The sequence below is a fragment of the Peromyscus californicus genome, unplaced genomic scaffold (assembly GCF_007827085.1).
Source record: "Peromyscus californicus insignis strain IS unplaced genomic scaffold, ASM782708v3 Scaffold_5__1_contigs__length_169319896, whole genome shotgun sequence".
NCBI lineage: Eukaryota > Metazoa > Chordata > Mammalia > Rodentia > Cricetidae > Peromyscus > Peromyscus californicus.
In genome coordinates, this window is record NW_026294573.1 from 79,844,978 (window position 1) to 79,871,064 (window position 26,087).

The 26,087-nt window shown below is 38.8% G+C and overlaps 1 protein-coding gene across 1 annotated transcript in view; it reads left to right on the plus strand.

The window, feature by feature from the left end:
- The window catches only part of Megf9 (multiple EGF like domains 9), a 101,808-nt gene that overhangs the window by 26,271 nt on the left and 49,450 nt on the right, over nucleotides 1-26,087 (plus strand). The window contains exon 2 of the mRNA XM_052716064.1: nucleotides 24,860-25,061. Coding sequence (XP_052572024.1) covers nucleotides 24,860-25,061 — 202 coding nt within the window. The remainder of the gene's footprint in view (nucleotides 1-24,859; nucleotides 25,062-26,087) is intronic.

The following is a 26,087-nucleotide window of genomic DNA, read 5'->3' on the forward strand; positions in this document are numbered from 1 at the left end:
TGAGATCAGAGACCATGTCTGCCTTCTTTGTTGTATCTCTGTCTGGCACAGTGTACTGAGTGATTGAATTAATACGCGTGTATTTTGCTGAGAATCTTTTCTTTGGTGAATGCAGAGATTTTAGCTCTCTGTTCTTGTGTTCTTGAACTTTTCCTCCGTATGTTGTGTTAATTTTCATTTGTTCACTTATTGATTGTCAGTTTGGAAGGATCTGCAATCACCTAGGAAACAAGAACCATGTGAGGGATTATCTTGATTAGGTTAATTGAGATGGAAAAACCCACCCACTTTAGGTGCCACCATTCCATAGGTTGGGGTCCTGTACTAAACAAAAAGGACAAAGTGAGCTGAGTGTCTCACTCTCTACTTCTTAATTGCAGACACAGCATGACCAGCTATCTCGAGCTCCTGTTGCTAATTCTTTCCCACCACAATGGACTGTACACTTGAACTGTGAGCCAAAATAAATCCTTCCTTCCCTAAGTTGCTTTTGCCAGGGTACTTTATCATAGCAACAGGAAAAGAAAATGAGACACCCAGTTATTGAACAAAATGTTGCTTTGAACTTTTTGAACCTCCATGCCCTTCCCAGAAGCACATGCAGAGATCTTCTAAAAGGAAAACTTTGGTTATGTAAAATTGCACTATTACAACAGGAGAGGCTCCTCCTAGGCCCCTTCCTGCACTGCTTTTCTACCTGAGCACACAACAATTTTCTAACTACTAGATGAGCGATCCTTCCTGGAGCACTGCACTTTTATTGCATTGTTTCATTTACTTCCTGCATTTTGTACAGATGAGAAAACTCAGGCTCAGGGTTAAATATTAGAACCATTTTTGGGATTCTAGACTACCTAGCCTTGGAATTGGTTTGGAAAATATGCACACTTCTTTTGGCTTCAGTAAAGCTTCAGTCAAGAGTAGAAAAAGAAGGGAGTGGTAGAGTAGGTAAGCAGATGTTTAAGTGGCAGCATTTAAGACTCCCTCAGATCTTTGGTTGGCAAAGAAATGCATGCAAGCATACTATATAATGTTAGTTTCCCCATCTAAAACTAGGCTAAAACCCATAGAATTTGCCACTTTATAGTACAATTCAGTAGTATTATGTTATCTCCAGAACTTTTTCATCTTGCAAACCTGAGACTCTATGCCCATTCAGTATCTCCCTATTCCTCCTTCCCTAATCCCTGGTAACCCCAATTCCATGGTTTGTTTTTATGTATTTAGTTGCTGCAGATGATCTCCCTATAGGCAGTTATACAATTGTTGTCTTTTTGTGTTTTGTAGTTGGCTTATTTCACTTGGTGACTGAACGTTTCAGTTACGTTATAGCATGTCACAACCATTCGTTTTTAAAGTATTCTATGGTGTGTGTGTGTGTGTGTGTGTGTGTGTGTGTGTGTGTGTGTGTCACATTTGAAAAATCCATTTACTTATCAGGTGTTTGGTCATGCTTTGGAAATGAAACATCCCCCACAGTTGCATGTGTCTGAGCACTTGGTCCCCAGCTGGTGGTGCTGTTTGGGGAAGTTGTGGAACCTTTAGGAGATGGAACCTTGTGGGTCACTGGAGTGTGAGCCTTGAGGAATATATCTAATGCCACTCCTGGCCCAAGCACTTTGCTTCCTGATCCACTGAGATATTGGGAGTAAGCCTGGCCCCATGTGCCCATTGATTCCTACTGCCATGCTACCTACTGTCATGCCTTCCCTGTCATGATAGACTGTATTTACTGAGCCATGATCCAAAATAAATCCTCTCTTCCTCAGGTTCCTTCTGTCAAACATTCTGTTAGTGACAAGGGAAATAATGCAAATTGCCTCTTCCTTGTGGCTGTTAGTAACACAGCTGTTTAAAGTTCTCTCTGGAGCCCTATTTAATGCTTCAGATACATATACTCAGAAATGTTGGGTCATATGGAAGGTCTATTTTTAATTTCTTGAGGAACTGCCATACTGTGATGGCTAATTTTGATTGTCAACTTGTTGGGATTTAGAATCACCATGGAAACATACATCTGTGTGTGTCTATGAGGGTGTTTCTATAAAGGTTTAACTGAGCCAGAAAGACCCATCCTAAATGTTGGTGGCTGGGGTGCCAGGCTGAAGGCATGTTAAGCAGAAATCATTCACAAGTCATTGCTTCCTGTTGCAAGTGCAGTGTTGGCCAATTGCTTCACCTTCCTTGCCATATTGTATTGCATCCTCTCAAACTATACACTAAAATAAATACTTCCTCCTTTACTTTGCTATTGTCAGGTGTTTGACCATAGAAATGAGAATCATAACTAATACATATACTATTTTCTTCTTCCTCCCCCTTCCTTTCCGTGGTGCTGGAAACCAAATCCAGGGCCTTGAACATGTTGGACAAGCCTTTTAATACTGAGCTTCGTCTTCCCCCACCCCTTCTATGTGGCTTCATACTTTATGCTTCTGGCTCCTAAGTTCTAGAATTATAGGACAGTGCCACCACACCCAGCCTGCTATACTATTTACTATAGTGTTGCACTGTTTTATGGTCCTACTGAGACTGTTGACACAGTCTTGTTTGTGTACAAAAGCAAATGTGAGGAATGAAAGCAGAAATAAAGTAACAAGAATAGGCAGTTTTGTTAATATGGAGGAAAACATCACTTAGCCAATTTACTTCTTTTAGATTTTTCAGCTAATGTTGCCTTTTTTTCAGGGCAATTACTTCAGGAAGAAAACCAAATTATTTTAACTTATAGTTAATCATCATTGGTCACTGAGAATTTCTAAGATTACTAACTTTGATAGTACCTTAGCAATTTTTAGGGGGAGCTTGAAGATTGTGTTTTGCATTTTTCTCTGAAGGAGTTCATTTTGGAATGATGGTGACATGAAACATTGTTAAGAGTTTTGATGTCTTCGTGCTTCCAAATTCTCATTTATTTTTGAAGTGAAGTATCTTAATCTATGTTTTAGCTGCTAAAATTTAGCACTATGACTTCTGATGTCTTAGCTTCCTCTTGAGGATTCTGTAAGTGTGTAAGTGGTGCTGAGGAAGTGGTTGAGTTACATCAATGTGTGCAAGACGAGGAGCAAGCAATGTACTAAGAAGAGGGATTCTTTTTTTAATTGAAGTGCAACCCAGATGCTTAGTCATGATTATAAAGCAATGAGCTTTGCGGTTTGCAGAGTAGAACAGTGTTACAATGATCGTACTAAGTGTTTGATAATACTGAAGGGTGGCAGGAGAGTGGGAAGCATTTGTCAACCAGTTTGGGGGATTAAGAAGATAAGATAGAGAACACAAAGTAAAGATAGCCCTCTTCAAGTTCCAAAGGGAAAAGTAGGTCCATTTAAATGTTCTTTGAAATGACTCAACGCTCAGGTGTTTTCTTACCTTAACTCCAAATAGATTAAACTTGTAACCTTCTCATCAACTATAGAGGTGTGTTTTCCTCTTTGCACTATTTATTCATTCAGAAAGCAAGCAAATAGACTTAATTTTATTGTATAACACAAAGAAAAACTCTACTAATGTGCCAAACCTGTGTATTTCAAGAAATGGTTGTTACTGATGGCTCTGCAAAACTTGGATTGTCCTTTAGACAACTACAATAATTTACTAATAAATATATTGCCACTAGTCTCATTTCTTCAATCTTTCCTTTTCCCTACTCTTGTAGATATTCTAATCCTAGCTGGACTCCATGGCCATCCGACTTTGGGAAAGTAACTTAATTTCTCTGTGCCTCTATTTCATTGTTTTATCTTTTATCCTAAAAGATAAGATTGTACTTATCTTTTAATTTCCTAGTAAATTTACAATAACTTAGGGCTTATAGAATACATAAGACAATGTCTGATGTATAATAAGGAAACAAATTAATAAAACAGTAAGTAGTAGTAGAGGTAGTTACTGTTATTTTTATTGTTATTATTATTACTGATTTTTGCATCTGAAGTAGAATTCTGGTTACCTATTTCAATTACTTTTATGTCAACTTGAGGCAAATTAAAGTCTTCTGAGAGAAGGGAGCCTCAACTGAGAAAATATCTCCATAAGATGTGACTGTAGACAAGCCTGTTGAACATTTTCTTAATTAGTGATTGATGAAGGACAGCCTAGCCCATTGTGGGTGGTTCCATTCCTGGGCTGGTAGTCTTGGGTTCTATAAGAAAGCAGGCTGAGAAAGCCATGAGGATTGATCCAGTAAGTAACAAAATTCCATGGCCTCTGCATCAGCTCCTGCCTCCAGGTTCCTGCCCTGTTTGAGTTCCTGTCCTGATTCCCTTCAATGATGGACTATGATGTGTAAACTGTAAGCCAAATAAACCCTTTCTTTCCCAACTAAGACACTACCTTATTACACTGATCAAGAATTTTGTATTTTCCTTTACTTATGGCAAACCTTTCAAGTATATTAGAGTGATTTTTCAAACTTGTAACAATGCATAATCCTGAGTAGCCCACCAGACCTGGATGAACCCCACAAGTTAGTGTATTACTGTGCTCTCTAGTTAGTGGTGCTGGAATCTTTGGTGGTGAATCATTCCAGTTGGGTCAAGTGCAAACTTATCCTAGATTCAGGGACCCAGATAACTTTTTCTCCTTCTGTTCTTCCCCATTAATTTTTGCTGCAGCCATGGTAAGTAAAATTTCTCTTTACTCAACTGTCTACTACTATAATTCCTAGAGTTTCTTAGGATAATATGGTCCAACTCTGGGATCAAATACATATATCCTCAGTAAACTATCCATTTAATAATATGTTTAACAACTGGTTACATATGAGTGTTAAAATGTAATATATAATCTTCTTTAGGTTACATCACCAGCTGCCTCAGGATAGTAGCTTCTAATTGACCTTTCCTTTGTTTTCTTTGTACTCCTCTGAATGACTTTTCCAGGCATTACAGTGAGTAAATAGTTCCAGGCTTTAAGTTGCTCAGCTGGCTTCTGTAAACAGAAAAACAAAGGCAGATTCAGTCCAATGACAAAAACAATTAGTAGTATTTGAAATTGAATTTTTTTTTCATCTTATGTTTTATGTTGGGAATAAAATTATGTTGGGAAAGACATTATTGAAATTGTTTAGACTATTTTGAATATATTCAAATATCTCTGATGATCTTTCTAGTTTACAATTCTTGCTGTCTATGGTTACACCTAAGGATACTGCTTTCCAGAAAGATTGCTTATAACAAAAATGTAGGGTGGAGAAAGAAACTACTTCTATAGATATTCTTTTGTCTTATATTTCTAATTCTCAAGACACTCTTCAGTTAGGTATCAGGTATCCTAGTTTACAAGTAGGCATGAAATTTAAAATTACAGAGCAATGAACAGTGGTTTGATGTTTAACCCCAAGTCCCTTGACCCCACAAACTGATTTCTTTTTACTGCTGTCCGGGGCCAGATTTTAGACTGTTCAAATTCCTGTACTTATTCCTCCAACCTCTTCCATCCCATTAAACTTGGGGCTACTGTGATCATGTTGTCAGAGAAAAGGCCCATATATATTCAAAAATGGTGACTCAGATAGAATAGTAATCTGCAGATAGTAAGATAGAATTGTCTTTCAGGCCTGAGGTAGTAAGTAATAGGTCAATTCTTTTAGTGCATTTTAATTTAAACTTGACAGTGACCTGGGAGAATAAAATCAGTTTTTATTAAATGAGAAAATTTTCATGTAGCCTTTTAAAATGTGTACACATAGAGAACTAACAGCACGAAGTTGAGTGTTTGTCTAGGTCTAGGTAGCACGTTGTTAGTTTAGCATAGTCCAGCTCCAGAAGTCTGGGTTTTAATTTAGCACAATTTCTTTTATAGAGATACTTGAAAACCAATTTGTGGTATTACTTTAGTAATAAGGGTGCACTTAAATAAATTTAACTGATGACAAATATTAAACCATAAATGTATGTCTTTGGCTCTATACAATATTTTAATTAAGATTCGCAAAGCAATTGCAAATTCAAGATGCTCTGTGTCACCAGTTAAGAATTAATTTTGTTTCTTGAGCAACTGTTTCCTCATACCTGCCATTTGGTAATCATTTGACTTGATGTCACATGCTTACAGAGAAAGCAAATGAAAGAGATATATTGGACAGATCGGCAAATGGCCCATCTTGTATTTGAAGGAAGAAGGTTGTGTGGTGAAGTGAAATGAACAAGGGCATCAGAGTAAAACAAGCATAAGTGTACTTGCTGCCTCAGCCACTTACTACAACTGTGGACTCAGGCAATTACTGTGCTTCTCTAAGTTTCCGTTTTCCTATTAATAGACTTGGGCTTAAAAGCTTATGAGAGCTAAATGTTAATTGAAGTAAAATGTTCAACAAAGATTGGAGCATTACTGGTAATAGTGAATGCTTATTTTTCTTACTGTAATAATAATAATAAGACTGACTATGCTAGTAAGGTTTTTATTGTTATGAAAAATCCCAGGGAGAAGTGACTTAAAAGGAAAAAGGATTTACTTTGAACCCCAGTTTCAGAGATTTCAGTCCATGGTCAATTGGCTACTGGTTTTTGGGCCTGTGGTAAGACAGAATATGGTAGTGGAAGTATATGGCAGAGGAAGCAGACAGGCCTGGATCAAGACACAGTCCCCAAGATCACACCCCCAGTGATCTACTTCCTCCAACTAGGCCCCACCTCTGAAATAGTCTATGACCCCTGTCTTAGTTTGAGGTTTTTATTGCTTTGAAGACACACCATGACCATGGCAACTCTTACAAAGAAAATCTTTAGTTGGAGTGGCTCACTTACAGTTTCAGAGGTTCAGTCCATTATCATCATGATGGGGAGCATGGTAGCATGCAGGCAGATGTGGTGCTGAAGGAATAGCTGAGAGTCCTACATCCGGCAGGAAATAGAAAGTTGACTGACAGCCATACTGAGAGGAGCTTGAGCAAAAGAGACCTCAAAGCCCACTCCCACAGTAACACACTTCCTCCAACAAGGCTGCACCTTTTAATAGTTCCACTCCCTTTGGGAGCCATTTTCTTTCAAACCACCACAACTCTCAATAATACCATAAGATGATTCATCCATCAATGGGAAATCCATTGATAAGGTCAGAACCCTAATGGCCTAATTACCATGTGTGGATCTATCAACTGAGGATCAAATCTTCAAAACCTGAGCCTTCCGAGGGACATTTTATGTCCATATCCAAACCATAATACTGACTTAGTTGTATGAAGTAGCTTATTGACAAGGCATTATGGTCACAGAAAGCTAAAATATGTTGTTAACTCAGATAAGTATAGCCTTCAGTGAATGACCTTATAATATGTAACTTAGATATAGGAGCCTTATAAAGAACCAAGGAGGGAAACCATCTGGAATAAGTTTATCAGAATGTTTCTGTGTATCTCAAAACATAGAAGTTAATAAATACTATTAACTAATGCTCATTAGAAGATAAAATGGGAAAAGATCAGTTTTAACCACTGCTGACAATAAATAAAAATCTCAGAAGTAATCTCCACATGATTTATAAAAAAACCTACATACATAAATTTTAATTATAAACTTTTACTGGGTGATATAAAAATCCTGAATAAATAAATTGTGAGGTATACCAGTACTTCTAGTTGGGAAATTCAAATATTACAAAAGCTACTCATTCTTGGTAGATTAGTTTTTAGGGTAAGTAAAATTGTTAGGAAGATTACTATAGGATTTTTTGGGAAGAAATGTGGCAAAAAAATTTAAAAATATAAATAATTTTGGAGAACTAAAGGCAGTTGTGGAGAGGAGCAAATAAGGAGCATGTTATAAAGCTGTAGTTAGTAAAACCATTTTTATTTTACTGGCATACAAATAGATCAATTTAATAAGTTAATGAGGTACAATCCTAATTAGTTTTATTAAATAAAAACTCAAAGTCAGATGTTGAGGGTGAAAGCTGAAAGATCACAGAAGCAGAGCAGCCAGCCACCAGAGACTTCTTACCTCTACAAAATCTCAGACTGAATGGAGGCGATCTTGTCTCTATGAATCCTCAGACTGAATAGGCCCGAGATCCTGTCTCCTCCTGTCTTATATTCTTGTCTCCATCTCCCTAATGCTGGGATTAAAGGCATGAATCACCACCACCTGGCTCTGTTTCATTTTTAGACTGGTTCAGGGTGGTCTTGAACTCCTCATCTTCCTGCATCCTCTTCCTAAATGCTGCGATTAAAGGTGTATATTTAGGATGATGGTCCTTTTGATAAAATTTTTGTGTAAGGTATGAGGTTAGATCAAATTTTGGTCTTTTTTCTATGGAAACTTGTGATGGTGTTAATTGTCAACAAAATTTAGAATCATCTGAGAGATGAGTCTCTGAGCATGCCTCTGAGAGATTTTTCTCACTGAGCTATTTAAAATAGGAAGACCCACTCTGTATGTAGGCGGAGAGAGCAGAGCAGTAAGCATGCATTCACTGCTTTCTTCTGACTGTGGACATAGTGTGGATATGTGCCTTACAGCCCTGCTGCTGTGCCTTCCCAACAGTGATGGACTGTAAACTAGAACTGGGAGATAAGATAAAACCTTATCTCCCTTAGGTTGCTTTTATCAGATTATTTTTATCATGGTAACTAGAAAGGAAACTAAGATAGACCCCAACTATTTAAAATCATTTATTTTGATGGAAAAAAAATATCCTTTGTACATTAACTTGGCTTTTCTTCTTCGTCAAAAGTTGGTTGATGTCTGTGAAGAATTAGTTTGGGGCTTTGGAATGGGTTGAGGTGGGGGTTGGGTGGAGGTGTGCCACATTATAGGTGTGAAGGTCAGAGGACAATTTGTGGAGGTCAGTTTTCTCCTCCACATATGAGTCCTGAGGATAGAACTCAAGTTGTCAGGTTTGGTGGCAAGCACCTTTGCCCAGTGCACTCTATCCAGCTCTTAATGGCTGTTCTGCACTGAAGAAACAGTCCCCTGGTTGCTGCTGCCTTGCAGGAAGTCTTAAAACCACCTGTTAGAGTTCTACATATTTCTTCTTGGCTCTTTGCTTCTTTACTTTTTCATATTCATTTTAAAATCCTAATGTGACTATTTTGTCCAAAAAGTTATTCTGGGACTCAGATTATGTTTTATTGACACTGTAGTGTAATTATTATGATATGTTTTCTCCAATTATTTGTCTTTTTTTTCTTTCTTTCACAAGTGCTTTGTAGCTTTAAGCATAAAGGTTTAAACATAGTGTTAAATGTATACCTAATGTTGAATATTAGGTGTTATTCTTGAGTATTTTAAAAATGAATTCCAATTGTTCATTCATAATACATGGTAATACAATTGTTTTGTTAACATGACATTATTTTTACCATTTATTTTTATTTGTGTGTGTGTGTGTGAGAGAGAAACAGAGAGAGAAACAGAGAGAGAGAGAGAGAGAGAGAGAGAGAGAGAGAGAGAGAGAGAGAGAGAGAGAAATGAATGTCTGTGTGGGTACCTGGGGAGACCATGAAAGGGCTCTGGATACCCCAGAGCTGGAGTTATAGGCGATTGTGAGGCATACAATGTGTGTGCTGGGAGCCAAACTTGGATGCACTAGAAGAACAGCAAGTGCTCTTAACTGCTGAGTCATCTCTCCAGTCTCCTACAATTGGATTTTAAATCGTGTTTACTTTGTATTGAGCACTCTTTACTGATGTTATTGGTTCATAGTAGTGGTGGTGCTTTTGTTGTTGTTGTTATTGTTTTTTAACTCACAGTGTTGCCTGCCCATGCTGGCCCTAAATTTGTGGACTCAGGTGATTCTCCTAAGTAACTTAGACAATAGGCACATGACACTATGTCCAGCATAGGGTATTGATATAAAAAGAGTTTGGTTTCTGGTATTGAATTATCTCTTGATATTACAGATAGTCCTCGATTTGATGCTTTTTAAATTTATCTTGGTATGAAAGCAGTATGCATCCATAGAAACTCTATTTTAGATTTTGAATGTTGACTTTTTCCTGAGTTAGCAATATGTGATATAACATTTTTGTGATGTGAAGGCAGTGATAATATGCACTCTCCAGTGGCCTCCACGGTTGCTAAGCTAGGTGTTTGAGAAGTTGAATGCATTTGACACAATACTTTTTTTATTTAAGAATTTTTTAATTCATTTTACATACCAACCACAGATCCCCCTCTCATCCCTCCTCCCGCTCCCCCTCCCAGCCCACCTCTGTCCTCTTCTCCAAAAGGGTAGGGGCTCCTATGGGGAGTCAGCAAAGCCTGGTATATTCAGTTGAGACAGGACCAAGCCCCTCCCCACTGCATCAAGGCTTAGCAAGACATCCCACCATAGGGAATGGGCTCCAGAAAGCCACCTCATGCACCAGAGATAGATCCTGATTCCACTGCCAGGGGCCCCCTCAAACAGACCAAGCTACACAACTCTCTCCCGTATGCAGAGGGCCTAGTCCAATCCCATGCAGATTCCACAGCTGTCGGTCTAAAGTTCGTGAGTTCCTATGAACTTGGTTCAGTTGTCTCTGTAGATTTCCCCATCATGTTCTACACACACACACACACACACACACACACACACACACACACACACACACACACACACACCGCTCCATAGAATCCCTCTTCCCTCTCTTTGACTGGACTCCTGGAGCTTGGCCTGGTTGACACAATAGTTTTAACATTAAGTATAAATAAACTCATTGTCAACTTAGGAGCATGTGTACTTTGTAATGTGTTTTCTTTGATTTAGAATTATTAAAGTTATAAGTTGTTATTTCCTGTACCTTAAAATATTATTTTGAAGCAATTCTTTTTATTTAAAACAAATAAAAAGTTAATATAAAAAATTCCCTCCTTTTGTTAATATCTTTTATAATAATGCTGTCAAAATTGTTGAGACCAGGAATTAACACTGATAATACTGTTTACCAATTATGGATCTTATTTTAATTTTACTGTTTTTCCTACCAGGTTTCTTATCTGGTCATAGACCCAAAGCAGGATCTCACATTGCATTTATATATCTCTCTTTAGACACCTCTGATCAGGGATAGTTTTATCTGGGGCAGTCTTTATTTTTTATGACCTTGGTACTTTTGAACAACACTGGTCAATAATTGTATACAATATTTGAGTTTGGTTTTGTGTGTCTGTATGAGTGTGCATGAGTGTGTATGCATTTGTGTGTGTGTGTGTGTGTGTGTGTGTGTGTGTGTGTGTGTATGTGTGTGTGTGTGTGTAGAGACTCCAAAAGTTGATACTGAGTGCCTTTATTGACTGAGTTAACACTCAGTCTTTATAGACTATAGTTTTCTTTCTTATTTTTAAACATAATTCTTTATTGATTCTTTGGGAATTTTGCATCATGCACACCAATCCCACTCCTACCTCCCAGACTCTCCATATCTGCCCCTTACTCCTGCAGCATGCCCCCCAAAATTAATTAAAAACAAAACAACAAAAATCCCACCTCATCTTCTGTCTTTCCCATGTCTCCAATGCCTCTTCATTCATCCTAGTGGCATTTGGAGCTGCAGTGTGTCACACAGTATACCCTGTTGTCCAGTCAGCCCTGTCTGCAAAATGTTCATTACAATGAGTCATTGGTCTGGATCAAGGCCTTTGGCACACCATCATCACTAGACCCTTACCAAAATTCCTCTTGGAGGGTATCCTGCTGTTGCCCAAAGTCATGGAGGTCCTGCAGCTATCTTTCTGCAGGACCAGTCCCTTCACGTACTCTAGCAGGTAATAGATGGTGCAGATTTTAGGGTGAGCAAACCTAAGGCCCAGGGTGTGGGTCTGGGTGGTAGCTGAGCTGGTCAATCTGGGCCACTGAGGGGCAAATCCAGGTCTCTTAGGCCCATGCCATCAGGGCCAGCTCTCCCACACTCATGGTGAGGGGTGGAGTCATCATTCCTAAGTATGTGCATGTGGGGAAGCTCTCCTGCTGCAGTGTCCAGTGAGGGGCAGGGCCAGTTATCCCAGAGCCAGTGAAGTATGGGGGCCAGCTCAGCAGGCCCTTGGATTTTAACAAATGTTTCCTATTACCCACTTGTGGTAACATGCGCCATGACATCATCACAGACCCCATGTGCAGCAGGAACATAGACCCAAACATATCCTCAGCAGCAGCTCTTGCAAGATGTCACCATGGCCCTGGTGGCAACACAGGCCACCCAGATCAGTATGGTCCTGGCAGCAGCAAGGCCCTCAGACACCAACATGGTCAAGGTGGCTGTGTGGACTGTATTTTTGAGACAGGGTCTCTCATTAAACTTGGAGCTCACCAATTGGCTAAGGTGAATTTTTAGTGAACCCTAGGGAAGGATCCACCCCCATCTCTGCCTCCCTGGCACCTGTGCCTAGCCATTTATTCTTCCTTCTTTTTTAAAAATGATGCTGGGAAGTGAACTCAGTTCTCCATGCTTGTGTAAGCATTTTAATGACTGAGCTGTCTCCCCAACCCAGTCTGTTCTTATTTCATGATGAATAAGGTTATTTGGTTTGGGTAAGAATACGACAGAAGTGATGCTGTAGCCTGGACACATGTTAAAGAAGGCTCATTTCTTGTGACCTAATTTTGATCATTTGACTAATGTATTGTCTGTCTGGTTTCTCTACTATATTAGAACCATGACTGTTTCCCATTAGTTACTTCTAAGTATCTAATTAAGAGAGATTTTGAGCCTATGCCTGGTTGCCAAAAGTAACTGTCACTCACTAATTTTATTTACAGTCTTGTTTCCAACCATTCATTATCCCAACACTGTGTGCCTAATGGAAATTTTCTACTTTTTTCCCTTTTATTTTTGTTTTGGAGATTGAACCTAGAGTCTATCGTGCTAGCTAGATAACTGCTCTGTCCTTGAGCTACATCCCCAGTCCCTCTGATTTTTTTTTCAAGTTGGAAAAGTTTATTTCTCAGTTGGATTTATAGAGAATTTAAAGTCATGGACAAAAGACTATTGGTATTATGCTTTAGGCATGGATATCTTCTGTGTTGTGGCCAGCTGTTCTAAGCATGCACACCTTTAGTATCTGTTTTCCTGAATTGAGGCAGAAATCTACATATATTTCTCCCAGGTCCTTGGCCCTTCTTTGGTTCCTTGAGAGGCACTCGCTGTGGCTATTGAGTTTACACATGAAGCCCCCAACCTGGGTTCCTCTTCTACATTTTCTAGTATTGTAAGAACAAATTGTACCAGTCTTGCTTCTGCTTCTGCCGGAAGAGCTTTTGGTAAACAGGGAAAGACTCCCCAGACTTAGTGCCACTAACTCAGCTGCCATGTGCCCCCGCCCCACACTTGCTGAGCCCCCTTCAGATACCAAGATCCACATCTTGCTATTTTCTATCCTCCTATACTTTTTAATTTAGAATGTTACTATAAGGAAGAGCTTTCCCTTCAGCCTATTTATCAAGTTTCAGTTATTTATTTAGGTCATTGTGGACTCATGACATTTAGTTGTTTTTAAACTGTTTGCTCTTTTAAATCTCTTTGTATTTGTTTGGGTTTTGGAGTAAAGATACAAACCAGTAAATAAATAAAATATAGTAAAGATAGAGAAGACGATGCAAATAGTGCAACTGTACTTAATGATACCTAATTCTAGACTTAAAATTGTTAAAATAGTAAATTTTGTTATATCTATTTTGCAACAATTAAAGAAAAAACTCTTAAAAAATAAAAATATCAAGGAACTAAGAAACCAATAAATAAGAGAAAAGCTCCTAGTAGCCATCTAATGACATATACCTCTTTACACACAAACCAGCTTTGTATAAATAGTTAGCCTTGCCGGGCGGTGGTGGCGCACGCCTTTAATCCCAGCACTCAGGAGGCAGAGCCAGGCGGATCTATGTGAGTTCGAGGCCAGCCTGGGCTACCAAGTGAGTCCCAGGAAAGGTGCAAAGCTACACAGAGAAACCCTGTCTCGAAAAACCAAAAAAAAAAAAAATAGTTAGCCTTGGGTATTTCTAAAAATTATTCAAATATATTTTAATTGAACTTTAATTGTATAATATATTGTTATTATAAATATTAAATATCGTGGTGACTCATTTTCTACAGTGTACTATACTAAAAAGTTTATTTTACAAAGTCATATAAGGTATCTTGTGTGTGTATGTATGTGTGTGTGTTTGTGTATTTGTGTATATGTGTGATATGTGTGTGGGTACGTGTGTCATGGTGTATGTGCATAGGTCAGAGGACAATGTTGTGGTGTCGATTCTCTCCTTCCAACTTCATATGGGTTCTGGGTATTGAACTTGGGTCTCCATCTTGCTAGCCAGTCAGGGTATAAGATGCCATTCGAGAAAACAAATATAAAAACAAACCAAGAAAGTGTAATTACAATACTTCTTGCTTTCTGTTCTCCATCACACCACACATACACACACACACACACACACACACACACACACACACACACACACACACTCCTTTTGTTTTTGAGACAGGATCCCACTATATAGCTATCCTGAAACTCACTTTATAGACCAGTCTGGCCTCAGACTCACATAGATTCTTGCTGTGGGATGTTTTGTATGTCAAATGTGTTGCTGATTAGTCAATAATTAAAACACTGATTGGCCATTGGCTAGGCAGGAAGTGTAGGCGGGACAAGGAGGAGAATAAAGCTGGGAAGTGGAAGGCTGAGTCAGAGAGACACTGCCAGCCGCCACGATGAGAAACAGCATGTGAAGATGCCGGTAAGCCACGAGCCATGTGGCAAGGTATAGATTTATAAAAATGGATTAATTTAAGCTGAAAGAACAGTTAGCAAGAAGCCTGCCATGGCCATACAGTTTGAAACCAATACAAGTCTCTGTGTTTACTTGGTCGGGTCTGACGTCTGTGGGACTGGCAGGTGAGAGAGATTTGCCCTGACTGTGGGCCAGGCAGGAAAACTCTACCTACAAATGGCGTCCAACGTGGTGGCAAGAGTTTCCACCTAAAAACCTGAGAAAAGATTCTAAAACGGAGCTAAAAACAGTTCCTAATTGTCTCTCTCAAATGAGCGGCAGCTGCTGGTTGGAGCTACTGGTGGGTTCCTAGCGTGCGTGCTCGACCTGCCTATGGCGGGAATGAGGCCTTTGCAAGTGGCTCTTTGAGCTGCATAGAGGATTTAGCCTTTGCTGGTGCAGAGCAAAAGGGGAGGTTTCTGGGCTACACGCTGCTTGGCTAAAAGCATAGACCCCCGATAGCTCCCAGAGCTGGCGGTAAACCATGGCCATGTTGGGAAGCTGAGGTGGGTGGATCCAGCAGCCACAGCTGCTGCAGTTTAAGGCAATAGATTCACAATAAGACAGATTCAGATGTAATAGTTTACAATGTGTGTAAAAAGATACGTAGGCTTGAAAGAGACAAAAAAGATGATATATAGAATTATAGAAATAAATACATAGTTTTAAAAAATAAAGTCTTTAAAGAGACAGTAAAGGTAGTATAAAAAATAAGCCACGTAAAAATGGATATTACACAGAGAATCTGCATTGTGTTGTCTTTGGGACTTTTAACTGCAGAAAAATATTTGATTGTAAAAGCTGTTGAGTTATGCCAAAATGTATATTTTAAAGGTACCTTGACTTCAAAATTTAGATATAAGGATATGTTACTTTGGAAAGGAGACTCTGCTTTTGTTTCCACAGAAAGCCAGAGGCTATGGATTTGTTCAAGATTAAGATACATCAGGTTTGACCAGCCAAGACCCCCTGAAAGGTCTCCGATGACACCATGGCCCAGATGATCCAACATCCAGAACGATTTGAAGGCAACTGGCTCAGACGATACAGCCTCATGGACTATTTCATAATCCTAAAATTTTCTTTGTTTCCCCATAAGATACAGCGCCCCCCTCCAGCAGGAAGTAGTAAGAGAAGCTACGCCCAAATTCCCAAATTATATGTAATTTTACTTTGTTAAGGTTAAAACCTTCCTTTTTGAAAAAAAAAAAGGGGGAAGTGCTGTGGGATGTTTTGTATGTCAAATGTGTTGCTGATTAGTCAATAATTAAAACACTGATTGGCCATTGGCTAGGCAGGAAGTGTAGGCGGGACAAGGAGGAGAATAAAGCTGGGAAGTGGAAGGCTGAGTCAGAGAGACACTGCCAGCCGCCACGATGAGAAACAGCATGTGAAGATGCCGGTAAGCCACGAGCCATGTGGCAAGGTATAGATTTATAAAAATGGATTAATTTAAGCTGAAAGAACAGTTAGCAAGAAGCCTGCCATGGCCATACAGTTTGAAACCAATACAAGTCTCTGTGTTTACTTGGTCGGGTCTGACGGCTGTGGGACTGGCAGGTGAGAGAGATTTGCCCTGACTGTGGGCCAGGCAGGAAAACTCTACCTACAGATTCTCCTGCCTCTGCCTCTTGAGTAGTACTGTGTAGCTAGAGTTCTTCACTCCGGGTCCCACCAAACCCCAGCAGTCCCATAGCCCACTTATAAAATAAATATACAGACGCTTATATTATTTAAACTTCTCTGCCATTAGCTCAGGCCTACCATTGTCTAGCTCTTACTCTTATACTCAGCCCATTTCTGTTCATCTATATGTCGCCACGTGTTCCATGGCTTTACCTGCTGCCTTCACATAATGTTTCCTGGACGGCAGGCTGGCGTCTCCTCCTCTCCACCTTCCTGTTCTCTCAATTCTCTTCTCTGCTAGTCCTGCCTATACTTCCTGCCTGGCTACTGGCCAATCAGTGTTTTATTTATCAATCAATCATCCACAGCAGTACTGGGATTGAAGGTGTGAGCCACCTCAACCAGTCTTCCTTCCTTCCTTCCTTCCTTCCTTCCTTCCTTCCTTCCTTCCTTCCTTCCTCTCCCGCCTCTCTCCCTTCCTCCCTCCCTCCTTTCCCTTCTTCCCCCTCTCTTTTTTCTTTCGTGGGGGATCAGGTACAGTTCTTGCCATGTAGCCCAGAATGAACTGAAACTTGTGATGTTTCTGCCTTAATCTCCTTAATGCTGATAATTCAGGAATACTGGCCTTGCTAAGCCAGCAGTGACTTAATGAATAGATGGAATCTGGTTGAGTATCTGTAACCAGAAAAAGCAATGGAATTTTAAAAATATAATTGTTGTTATTTGTGATGCTGGGAATAGAACCTATGTGTGGTAGACAAGTGCTCTACTGCTGAATTACATTCTCAGCCCTGAAGCCATTTTATGTGACTGACTGTGATGAAAGCATCTTATTTAGGCCACTGGGTGTCAGGTGTCTATTGCTGTGTGACAACAAATCACAAACTTCAGAGTTGGAAACCAATATTAATGATTTATTTCTGTTTCTGGATGATTTTGTTGGTTTTTTTCTGGGCTTACTCACTATATTAGTTTGCTTTTCTGTTGTGATAAAACACTGTCCAAAAGGAACTTGAGGGAGGAAGTAGTTTATTTGATTTTACACCTACCAGGTCACAATGACTCCCAGGTCACTGACCGAAGTCAGGACAGGAGTTCCAGCAGGAACCTGGAGGCAGGAACTGAATCAGGGACCATGGAGGAGTATGAATTACTGGTTTGCTTATATTTGCTTCAGTGACTTGCTCAGCTGCTTTTTTTTTATATAGCCTAGGCCCTCCTACCTAGGGATGATGTTGCTCATAATGGTCTAGGCCCTCCTAGATCAATTAGGAATTTAGAAATGACCCACAGGGCAGTCTGATGGAGACATTTTCTCAATTGAGGTTCTCTTTTCCCAAATGACTAATTTATGTCTAGGTACAAACCAGCATACTCACGTTGTTGCATTGGTACACTAAGTAGAGCTAGAGGATCTAAGATGGCATTATTAATGTTTGCTGTCCCAGTGGGAATGGGTGGATAGCCGACTTTTCTGTCCATAGAATTTCTTGAAAAAGTCTTTTAAATTAGATTTATTTATTTTAAATGTGTGAGTGTTTTTTCTGCATTTATGTGTGTGTATTCACAATGTGTGTGATTGGTGCCTACAGAGGTCAGAAGAGAACATCAGATCCCCAAAAACTGGAGTTAGAAATGGTTGTGAACTACCCCGTGGGTGCTATGACTTGAACCTAGCGCCTCTGCCAGAGCAACAGGTGCTTTTAACTGTTGATCCATCTCTTCAGCCCCTGTCTGTAGAATTTCTTCCTCTTCTTCTTCTTCCTCTTCCTCTTCCTCCTCCTCTTCCACCTCTTCCTCCTCTCCTTCCCTTCCTCCCCCTCCTCCTTCTTCTTGTTTTTCAAAACAGAATTTCTCTGTGTACCCTTTGTTGTCCTGGAAGTTGCTCTGCAGACCAAGCTGGCCTCAACTCACAGAGATCTCCTCCCAAGTGCTGACATTAAAGGTGTGCACCACCACAGCCTTGCAGAATTTCTTATTGTATAGTTGTTTAGCTCAGGTTTCTCAATGGCAACTGGGTCTTAACCTTATGAAGGCAGAAGATGTGAGGTGCTCTGAGACCAGGTTTGGAACTGTTACCTCACTTGTGCCACATTTATAAGGCCAGATCGGGAGTTTCCAATAGACACTATCTTTTAATTAGAAATTACAGTAACATCACAGTGCAAAGAAGGTATAGACACAGGCAAATGTGGGGAATCGTTATTATAAGTGACAAGCAAAAGGATAGAAATTAACATAGCAAGTTCTCAGTGAATACTCAAAGAATTGTTAGAGACTTAAGTGAAGAAAGGACCCAGAAAGGAAAGAGCGGGTGTGAGAGTATAGCTTAGTAATGGAGAGCACATCCTTAGCATGTGTGCGGCTCTAGGTTCAATATCTCTACCCTCCAAAAAGAAGAAATACTCAAAGGTTACAGTAGTCTATTGTGGAGGTATCTTTGTGGATTTCTGGGGGACCTCTCTAGCACTTTGCTTCTTCCTATTCCTATGGGGTCTTCATTTATCATGGTATCTCTTTCCTTGTTCTCCCTCTCTGTTCTTGATCCAGCTGGGATCTCCTGCTCCCCTAAGCTCTCTTTCCCCCGACACTTGCCCTTTATTACCCCCCCATTACCAGTTTCTCATGTAGATCTCGTCCATTTCTCTGTTGTTGTGTGATCCCTGTGTCTTTCTTAGGGTCCTCTTTACTAGGTAGCCTCTCTGGAGTTGTGAGTAGCAGTGTAGTCATCCTTTGCTTTTTTTTTTTTTTTTTTTTTTAATTTATTTTGCAATACAATTCAGTTCTACATATCAGCCACGGATTCCCTTGTTCTCCCCCCTCCCGTCCCCCTCACCTTCCCCCCAACCCCCCCCCCCCCATTCCCATCTCCTCCAGGGCAAAGCCTTCCCCACAGACTGAGGTCAACCTGGTAGACTCAGTCCAGGTAGGTCTAGTCCCCTCCTCCCAGGCTGAGCCAAACAATCCTGCATAGGCCCCAGGTTTCAAACAGCCAACTCATGCAATGAGCACAAGATCTGGTCCCACTGCCTGGATGCCTCCCAAACAGATCAAGCCAATCAACTGTCTCACCCATTCGGAGGGCCTGATCCAGTGGGGACCCCTCAGCCATTGGTTCATAGTTCATGTGTTTCCATTCATATGGCTATTTGTCCCTGTGCTTTATCCAACCTTGGTCTCAACAATTCTCGCTCATATAAACCCTCCTCATTCTCACTAATTGGACTCCCAGAGATCCACCCGGGGCCTAGTCATGGATCTCTGCATCCAGATCCCTTCGATAGCTCAGCTGGTAGAGCAGAGGACTGTAGGAGCGGTTGCAGCATTTGAGCTTTTTTGTTGAGAATTCTCTGTTTAGCTCTATAGCCCATTTTGTAATTGGACTGTTGGGCATTTTGATGTCTAATTTCTTGAGTTCTTTATATATTCTGGATATCAGCCCTCTGTCAGATGTGGGGTTGGTGAAGATCTTTTCCCATTCTGTAGGCTGTTGTTTTGTCTTGTTGACCATGTCCTTTGCTCTACAAAAGCTTCTCAGTTTCAGGAGGTCCCATTATTGTTTCTCTCAGTGTCTGTGCTACTGGTGTTATATTTAGGCATTGATCTCCAGTGCCAATGTGTTCAAGACTACTTCTTACATTCTCTTCTATAAGGTTCAGAGTAACTGGGTCTATGTTGAGGTCTTTGATCCACTTGGACTTAAGTTTTGTGCATGGTGACAGCTATGGATCTATTTGTAGTCTTCTACATGTTGACATCCAGTTATGCCAGCACCATTTGTTGAAGATGCTTTCTTTTTTCCCATTGTACTGTTTTGACTTCTTTGTCAAAAATTATATGTTCATAGGTATGCAGACTAATTTCAGGGTCTTCAGTTCGATTCCATTGGTCCACATGTCAGTTTTTATGCCAGTACCAAGCTGTTTTTATTACTGTAGCTCTATAGTAGAGCTTGAAGTCAGGGATCGTGATGCCTCCAGAGGTTGTTTTATTGTACAGGGTTCTTTTGGCTATCCTGGGTTTTTTGTTTTTCCATATGAAGTTGAGTATTATTCTTTCCAGGTCTGTGAAGAATTGTGTTGGTATTTTGATGGGGATTGCATTGAATCTGTAGATTGCTTTTGGTAAAATTGCCATTTTTACTATGTTAGTCCTGCCTATCCATGAGCATGGGAGATCTTTCCATTTTCTGACATCTTCTTCAATTCTTTTTTCAGGGACTTAAAGTTCTTGTCATATAGGTCCTTCACTTGCTTAGTTAGAGTTACCCCAAGGTATTTTATATCATTTGTGGCTATTGTAAAGGGTGATGTAGCTCTAATTTCCTTCTCAGCCTGTTTGTCAATTGTATATAGGAGGGCTACTGATTTTTTTGAGTTAATCTTGTATCCTGCTACGTTGCTGAAGGTTTTTATAAGCTGTATGAGTTCCTTGGTCAAATTTTTGGGGTCATACATGTATACTATCATGCCATCTGCAAATAGCAAAAGCTTGAAAGAAGTCAGTTTTATATTAATGAGAATAATGTCCTTCTGGAATAGGTGTTTGCATATGAAGAAGAAACTTAAGGGACCTGCAAGAAAAAAAATCTCCCTTGAAAGCCAGGGAGATTTCATCTCCTGATCTTTGGGTAGAGGGACTTTTAAAACTTGAAGAATTGTGCTGTTGGGTGTAGATTCAGTGACTCCATAAGACTTTTGCATCAAAATCATCCCATAAATTCAAATTCTGTGGGGAATTACTGTCTTTCTCTGGGCCTTTAACGTTTCTGTTCTCAAATGCTTAAAGCAGTTTGGTACCAGATTTTAGGGTTTGTTTTTTTCAGGGTTCAAATCACTGTATTACATTGTTCTTCAGTAACCAACCCATAGAAGGTTACCTAATATTGTCGTTTGTCTGCGAGTATTTGCATCACTCCTTCTAATTATGTCTCTGTAGAGTTTTTCCCTAGAATTTCAAGGTTTTGGAAGATAATCTGCTATTCAGTTGACAACCAGTATTCCATATTCACTCCTAGGAAACTGAATGAACTTTTCATACTGTCGGTGATTAGCCTCTGTTATTTCATTTCCATTAGTGTCTGCACTGGTAACTTACCATTAATCATGCCATAGCCCCTTTGTGTTACTGTGATGTCTATGATTCCACCTCATTAAAAGTCAGTACTTCCTCTGTTGCCATGGGCTACAACAGGTCCTTCCTATTACTTTATCAACTGAAATTTCTTTTTTCATTTCCATAGTTTTCCATTAAGGGGATTACACTATTTCTTCGTTAACTCCTATGGTTCCACATGAATGTCTAGAATTGTAAAGGTCTGAAATTTTTCTTACAAGTTACCAAATTACCTTGCCATAACGTAATAGATGCTCACAGTATTTCATATTTATTGCAATTGCTCATCTTTTTTTGGCATGTGCCATTTTTATTTGAGGACCATCTCTGAGATAAAGGCCAAAATTCTGAGCTACAATTTAAAAGATGCATATACCCTCTCATATTTGCTCTAGCTTCTGTTCCTTGGCTGTTTGTGGGAGATTATCATGATATTATATCATTGTCTTTTCTGTAGTTGGATTGGTCTTTTTGTCTTAAAAATTTGCCACTCACTCTGTTACTGTTAGTATGACCTAACATCATAATACCAAAGGTCTCTAATCAATATATATTCACTTTTCCTTCTCCTTAAAAACTCTGTCTTAAATTCTTCTATCCTCATCACTATATCATAGGCATATATATATATATATATATATATATATATATATATATATATATATATATATATATCAGTGCTGCATATAACCCATTATATATAGACAATTGTAACAGTACTAATTCTGTTTTCCAGACATTGTCCAAAAATAGTCTTACCCATAGGGCATAACAAATCTGTGGCCTATGAATTTAACATCTGAATTACATTTGTGCTATTTTATGTGGTATTACTTTCCACTGTTTTCTTACTCTTAAATTAGTTATAACTATTTCTGGCCCCATTTTGGAGCTGTAATACAAATGCTATTATCCTGAACTATTTACAGATGAAAAAAGGAAAGCAGAGTAACTTGCCTAAGACTATACAGTTAGTAACTAAGAAGGCAGGATTTTAAACCTTAGTTCATTGTCTCTACAGTCTTTTTGCCTTACTGTCTCTTTAAATTTCTCTCATATAAGAGTTACAGGAAGTATGTAGTATTTTGTTTCACAGTATTAAAGTAAATTTCAGCTTTTTCTTGAAATAGGAGATAGAATTTGTTTATGTGAGAAAACCTTCCAGAATGTAGCACAAAATGAACAAATATTCAGAGTTAGGCTTAATGAGTATTTTTAGGAAATAATGAAAATATTGGATTTACTCCATAGAAATAATAAATAACCATTTATCATGACTTTGAAGGTTTACCCATTAGAACTCTACTAAAAAAATACTGAGTTTTAAAAATATATAGGTTTTTAGATTAATTAGCTTTTTTAAAAATACTGTTAATGGGGGCGGGGGTTGAGCTATAACTCAATAGTTAAGAGCACTGGCTGCTTTTCCTGAAGACTGGGTTTGGTTCCTAGCACTTAAATGGAGGCTCTCACCTGTCTGTAATTCCAGTCTCAGGGGATCTAGCCTCTTTTAGCCTTAGCAGGCACCAGGAACACATGTGGTGCACAGACATACATGCAAACAAAATACACATACACATAAAATAATAAAATAATTTAACAAAAAAGATATGTCCTAAAAAATAAATAAAATACTGCTAATTATATGTAATTTGTTGAGAACACAAATTCATTTTTAATAGGAAATACTTTATTAGTAAAGAAATAATAAAACTTGCAGTATTTATTGTAGAGTTTCTTCACCTTTATTTTTCTTTAGACATTTCTGTCTAGATGAGCATGTAATGAAACTTGGTCCAGCAAGAAGTGTTGGATATATGTTGAAGTTTCCCCAAATTCCAGAAGAAAAATGTTATTTAGTTTTGGTCAATTTTGGTCCAGCAGAGAGGTCTTGCCATGACAGGTTTGCAAACTACTGAGTGTGGCTTCATTATATTCAAAAAGACTACCCACATACCCAAAGTATGTGTGTGTATTTACTGTGGTTTGCATTCAGGGCCTCACACATGCTAGGAAAATGTACCACTAGTTTACAACTCTCGGGCCAAAAATAAGAGTCCTGATTTTGAGGTAAAGCTGATTCCTTTCCCTAATCTTGGGACTAAAGATGTTAGGTTTTATAGTTCACCATCCATGCTTGAAATATACAAAAGAAAACAAATTGTCCACTAGTATACTCATTACATCTACAGATTCAAAGGAAATTGGTAGAAATGAACTGATATCTAGGCTTAGGAACTGAGAAAGCATGGGGGGGGGGGGGGGTTGGCCAAATCGGGATTCTGTGTGGACTCCTTTGTGTTTACTTATGTGGATATGCTATTTTTAAATCTTATTTGTCTTTCTAGAAAATACAGAACTAGACACCTTTATAACTTTCTATGTAAGACTCTGGATTTGCTGCTATCTGATAATTTTTTAAATAATAAAGAATAGTGTTAAGATTAGTTAACTAATACTAAGTTAAATTTGCATCATTACAATGCCATTTTATATAGTGCCTTAACTATTCACAAATATCATTTTTTTTTTTACCCAGTTTATCCCTATCTGGGAATGAACGAAGCTGGTCTGTAGAATATATACAACAATTTATTTTTTCCTGCAGTTAATTTAAAGGGCATCTTTTGTACAAGCTTGCAAAGTCCTGTGTTAATACTGTATTAAACTCTGTTTAAAATGCTTTCTTTTTGCTAAAATGAGTAGAAATACTAGCCAAACCTCCTAAATAAGTGTTTGCATTAGAAGGCTAAAACTAGGGGCTTCTAAATCATTTTCATCCAAAACACTGTTTGAAATCTCCCTAAGAAAATGTTTAGGTTCTAATATTTTAATTTAGAAAAGATGTTTGACTTGTGATTGGTTTCTTATCAGGGTGAACTAGTACTTCCTTCTCTGGGTTTATTGTTCACTTCCCTTACTTTTGAGTTTTAATTCTCTATTTCTTCCTGTTGGAACATTGAACTTCTGATTCCAACTGTGACACAGTTTTCTATGACCTCACATAGCTTACTGGAGTTAGTCACCTGAGCCTTAGGCCTTTGCTGCTCACAGTAGAGGTATTTATTATTTAACAAGTTGTCATTTCTAGCTTATTGTTCTCCAAGCCTCCTTATGGAGGCTTTAGTTCAGAAGCATGTGTACACACACACACACACACACACACACACACACACACACACTCGCTCACACATAGGGCTAGGGTAAGGAAGTAGACAATGAAGAGTACTGGAAGCAAATTGAGAATGTCAGCTTTGTAATTATGAACCATATACGTGTTTTGTACTTTGGTGTATACATTTCCCAATTTAAGTAATGTAAACAATATAGGAAGTCAAAACTAGAGTTAATTTTATCTGGCCTTACAAATTTGTCACAAATGTTTATTAACAAAAATGAAGGTTTGATAATGACTCCTTCCTTCTCTTTTCAGAGTATATATGTAACTGTTCTGAGGTTGGAAGCTTGGATGTGAAGCGCTGCAACCAGACATCAGGGCAGTGTGAGTGTCATCCAGGTTATCAGGGTCTTCACTGTGAAACCTGTGAAGAGGGCTTTTACCTGAATCACACTGTTGGTCTCTGCCTGCCATGTCACTGCAGTCCACATGGATCTCTTAGCATCCTCTGCAACAGGTAAGCAGCAGAGGGTGGAGGTGAAGTCCTTTGTATTTTAGTTAGGAAAAATGTAGGAGTCGGAGGAAGAGAGTAGGGGATGGGGACGGCTAAGATTATAGTGTGTGTATGTGTGTGTGTGTGTGATTATGTATATATAGATGTATATGTGTGTATATATATATATATACACATATATATATAAAGAATAAAAAACAAAAGTTTCTGCTATAGAGAATCAGTCATTTAATTAAAGAGGAAAGCCACTGTGTCATAGATTTATAAAATGTTTTATATACTTTAATTCTGTCACTTTGTATATAGTATTTAATGGCAGAATTACAAAGCTTTCGCTTTCTGGTTGAGTTCTTTAAGTGAACCTGGGCTTTGTAATAGTTTTTCTAAGTTTCCTGAAAAAAACTATTGATGAAGGATTCTGTTTACTGGAAGGGGTTCCCTTTCAGACATTTCTAGTGGAATATCCTTATTGTATTTATTAATATGTGGCTGGAGATTAATGAAACATATTCTTGATTTACTTTTTTCTATTACCAAAAGTCTCAAATTTGCAAATATTTTTTATTGTTGTTGTTTGTTTTTGTTTTGCTTTCTTATTGTGTGTGTGGGTGCCATTGCATTCATGTAGAGGTCAGAGAACAACTTATGGAAGTTGGATCTCTATTTGTATGGGTCCTGGAAATTGAGATTAAGTCATTAGGCTTAGTAGAAAGCACCCCTACCCATTAAGTCACCAAAGCAGTCCAACTTCTATTTTTTCTTTTCTTGGAGCAAAGCCTTTTTAATGAATATTTTACAAATACACCAGAGAATCATGCAATGCTGCCTGCATTGGATGCAATCCTGGGCCACAAGTCTGCACATTCCTTTGCGACTGGACCTGTGATAGCAGAACCTTTCATCTCGCCTTTATTGTTTACTATGACTCCTGCATTGTCTTCAAAATAAAGAAACACCCCATCTTTTCTTCGATACGACTTTCAACTTCTATTTTTTTAAGGAGTGGATAATAGATTTTATTCTTGGGTG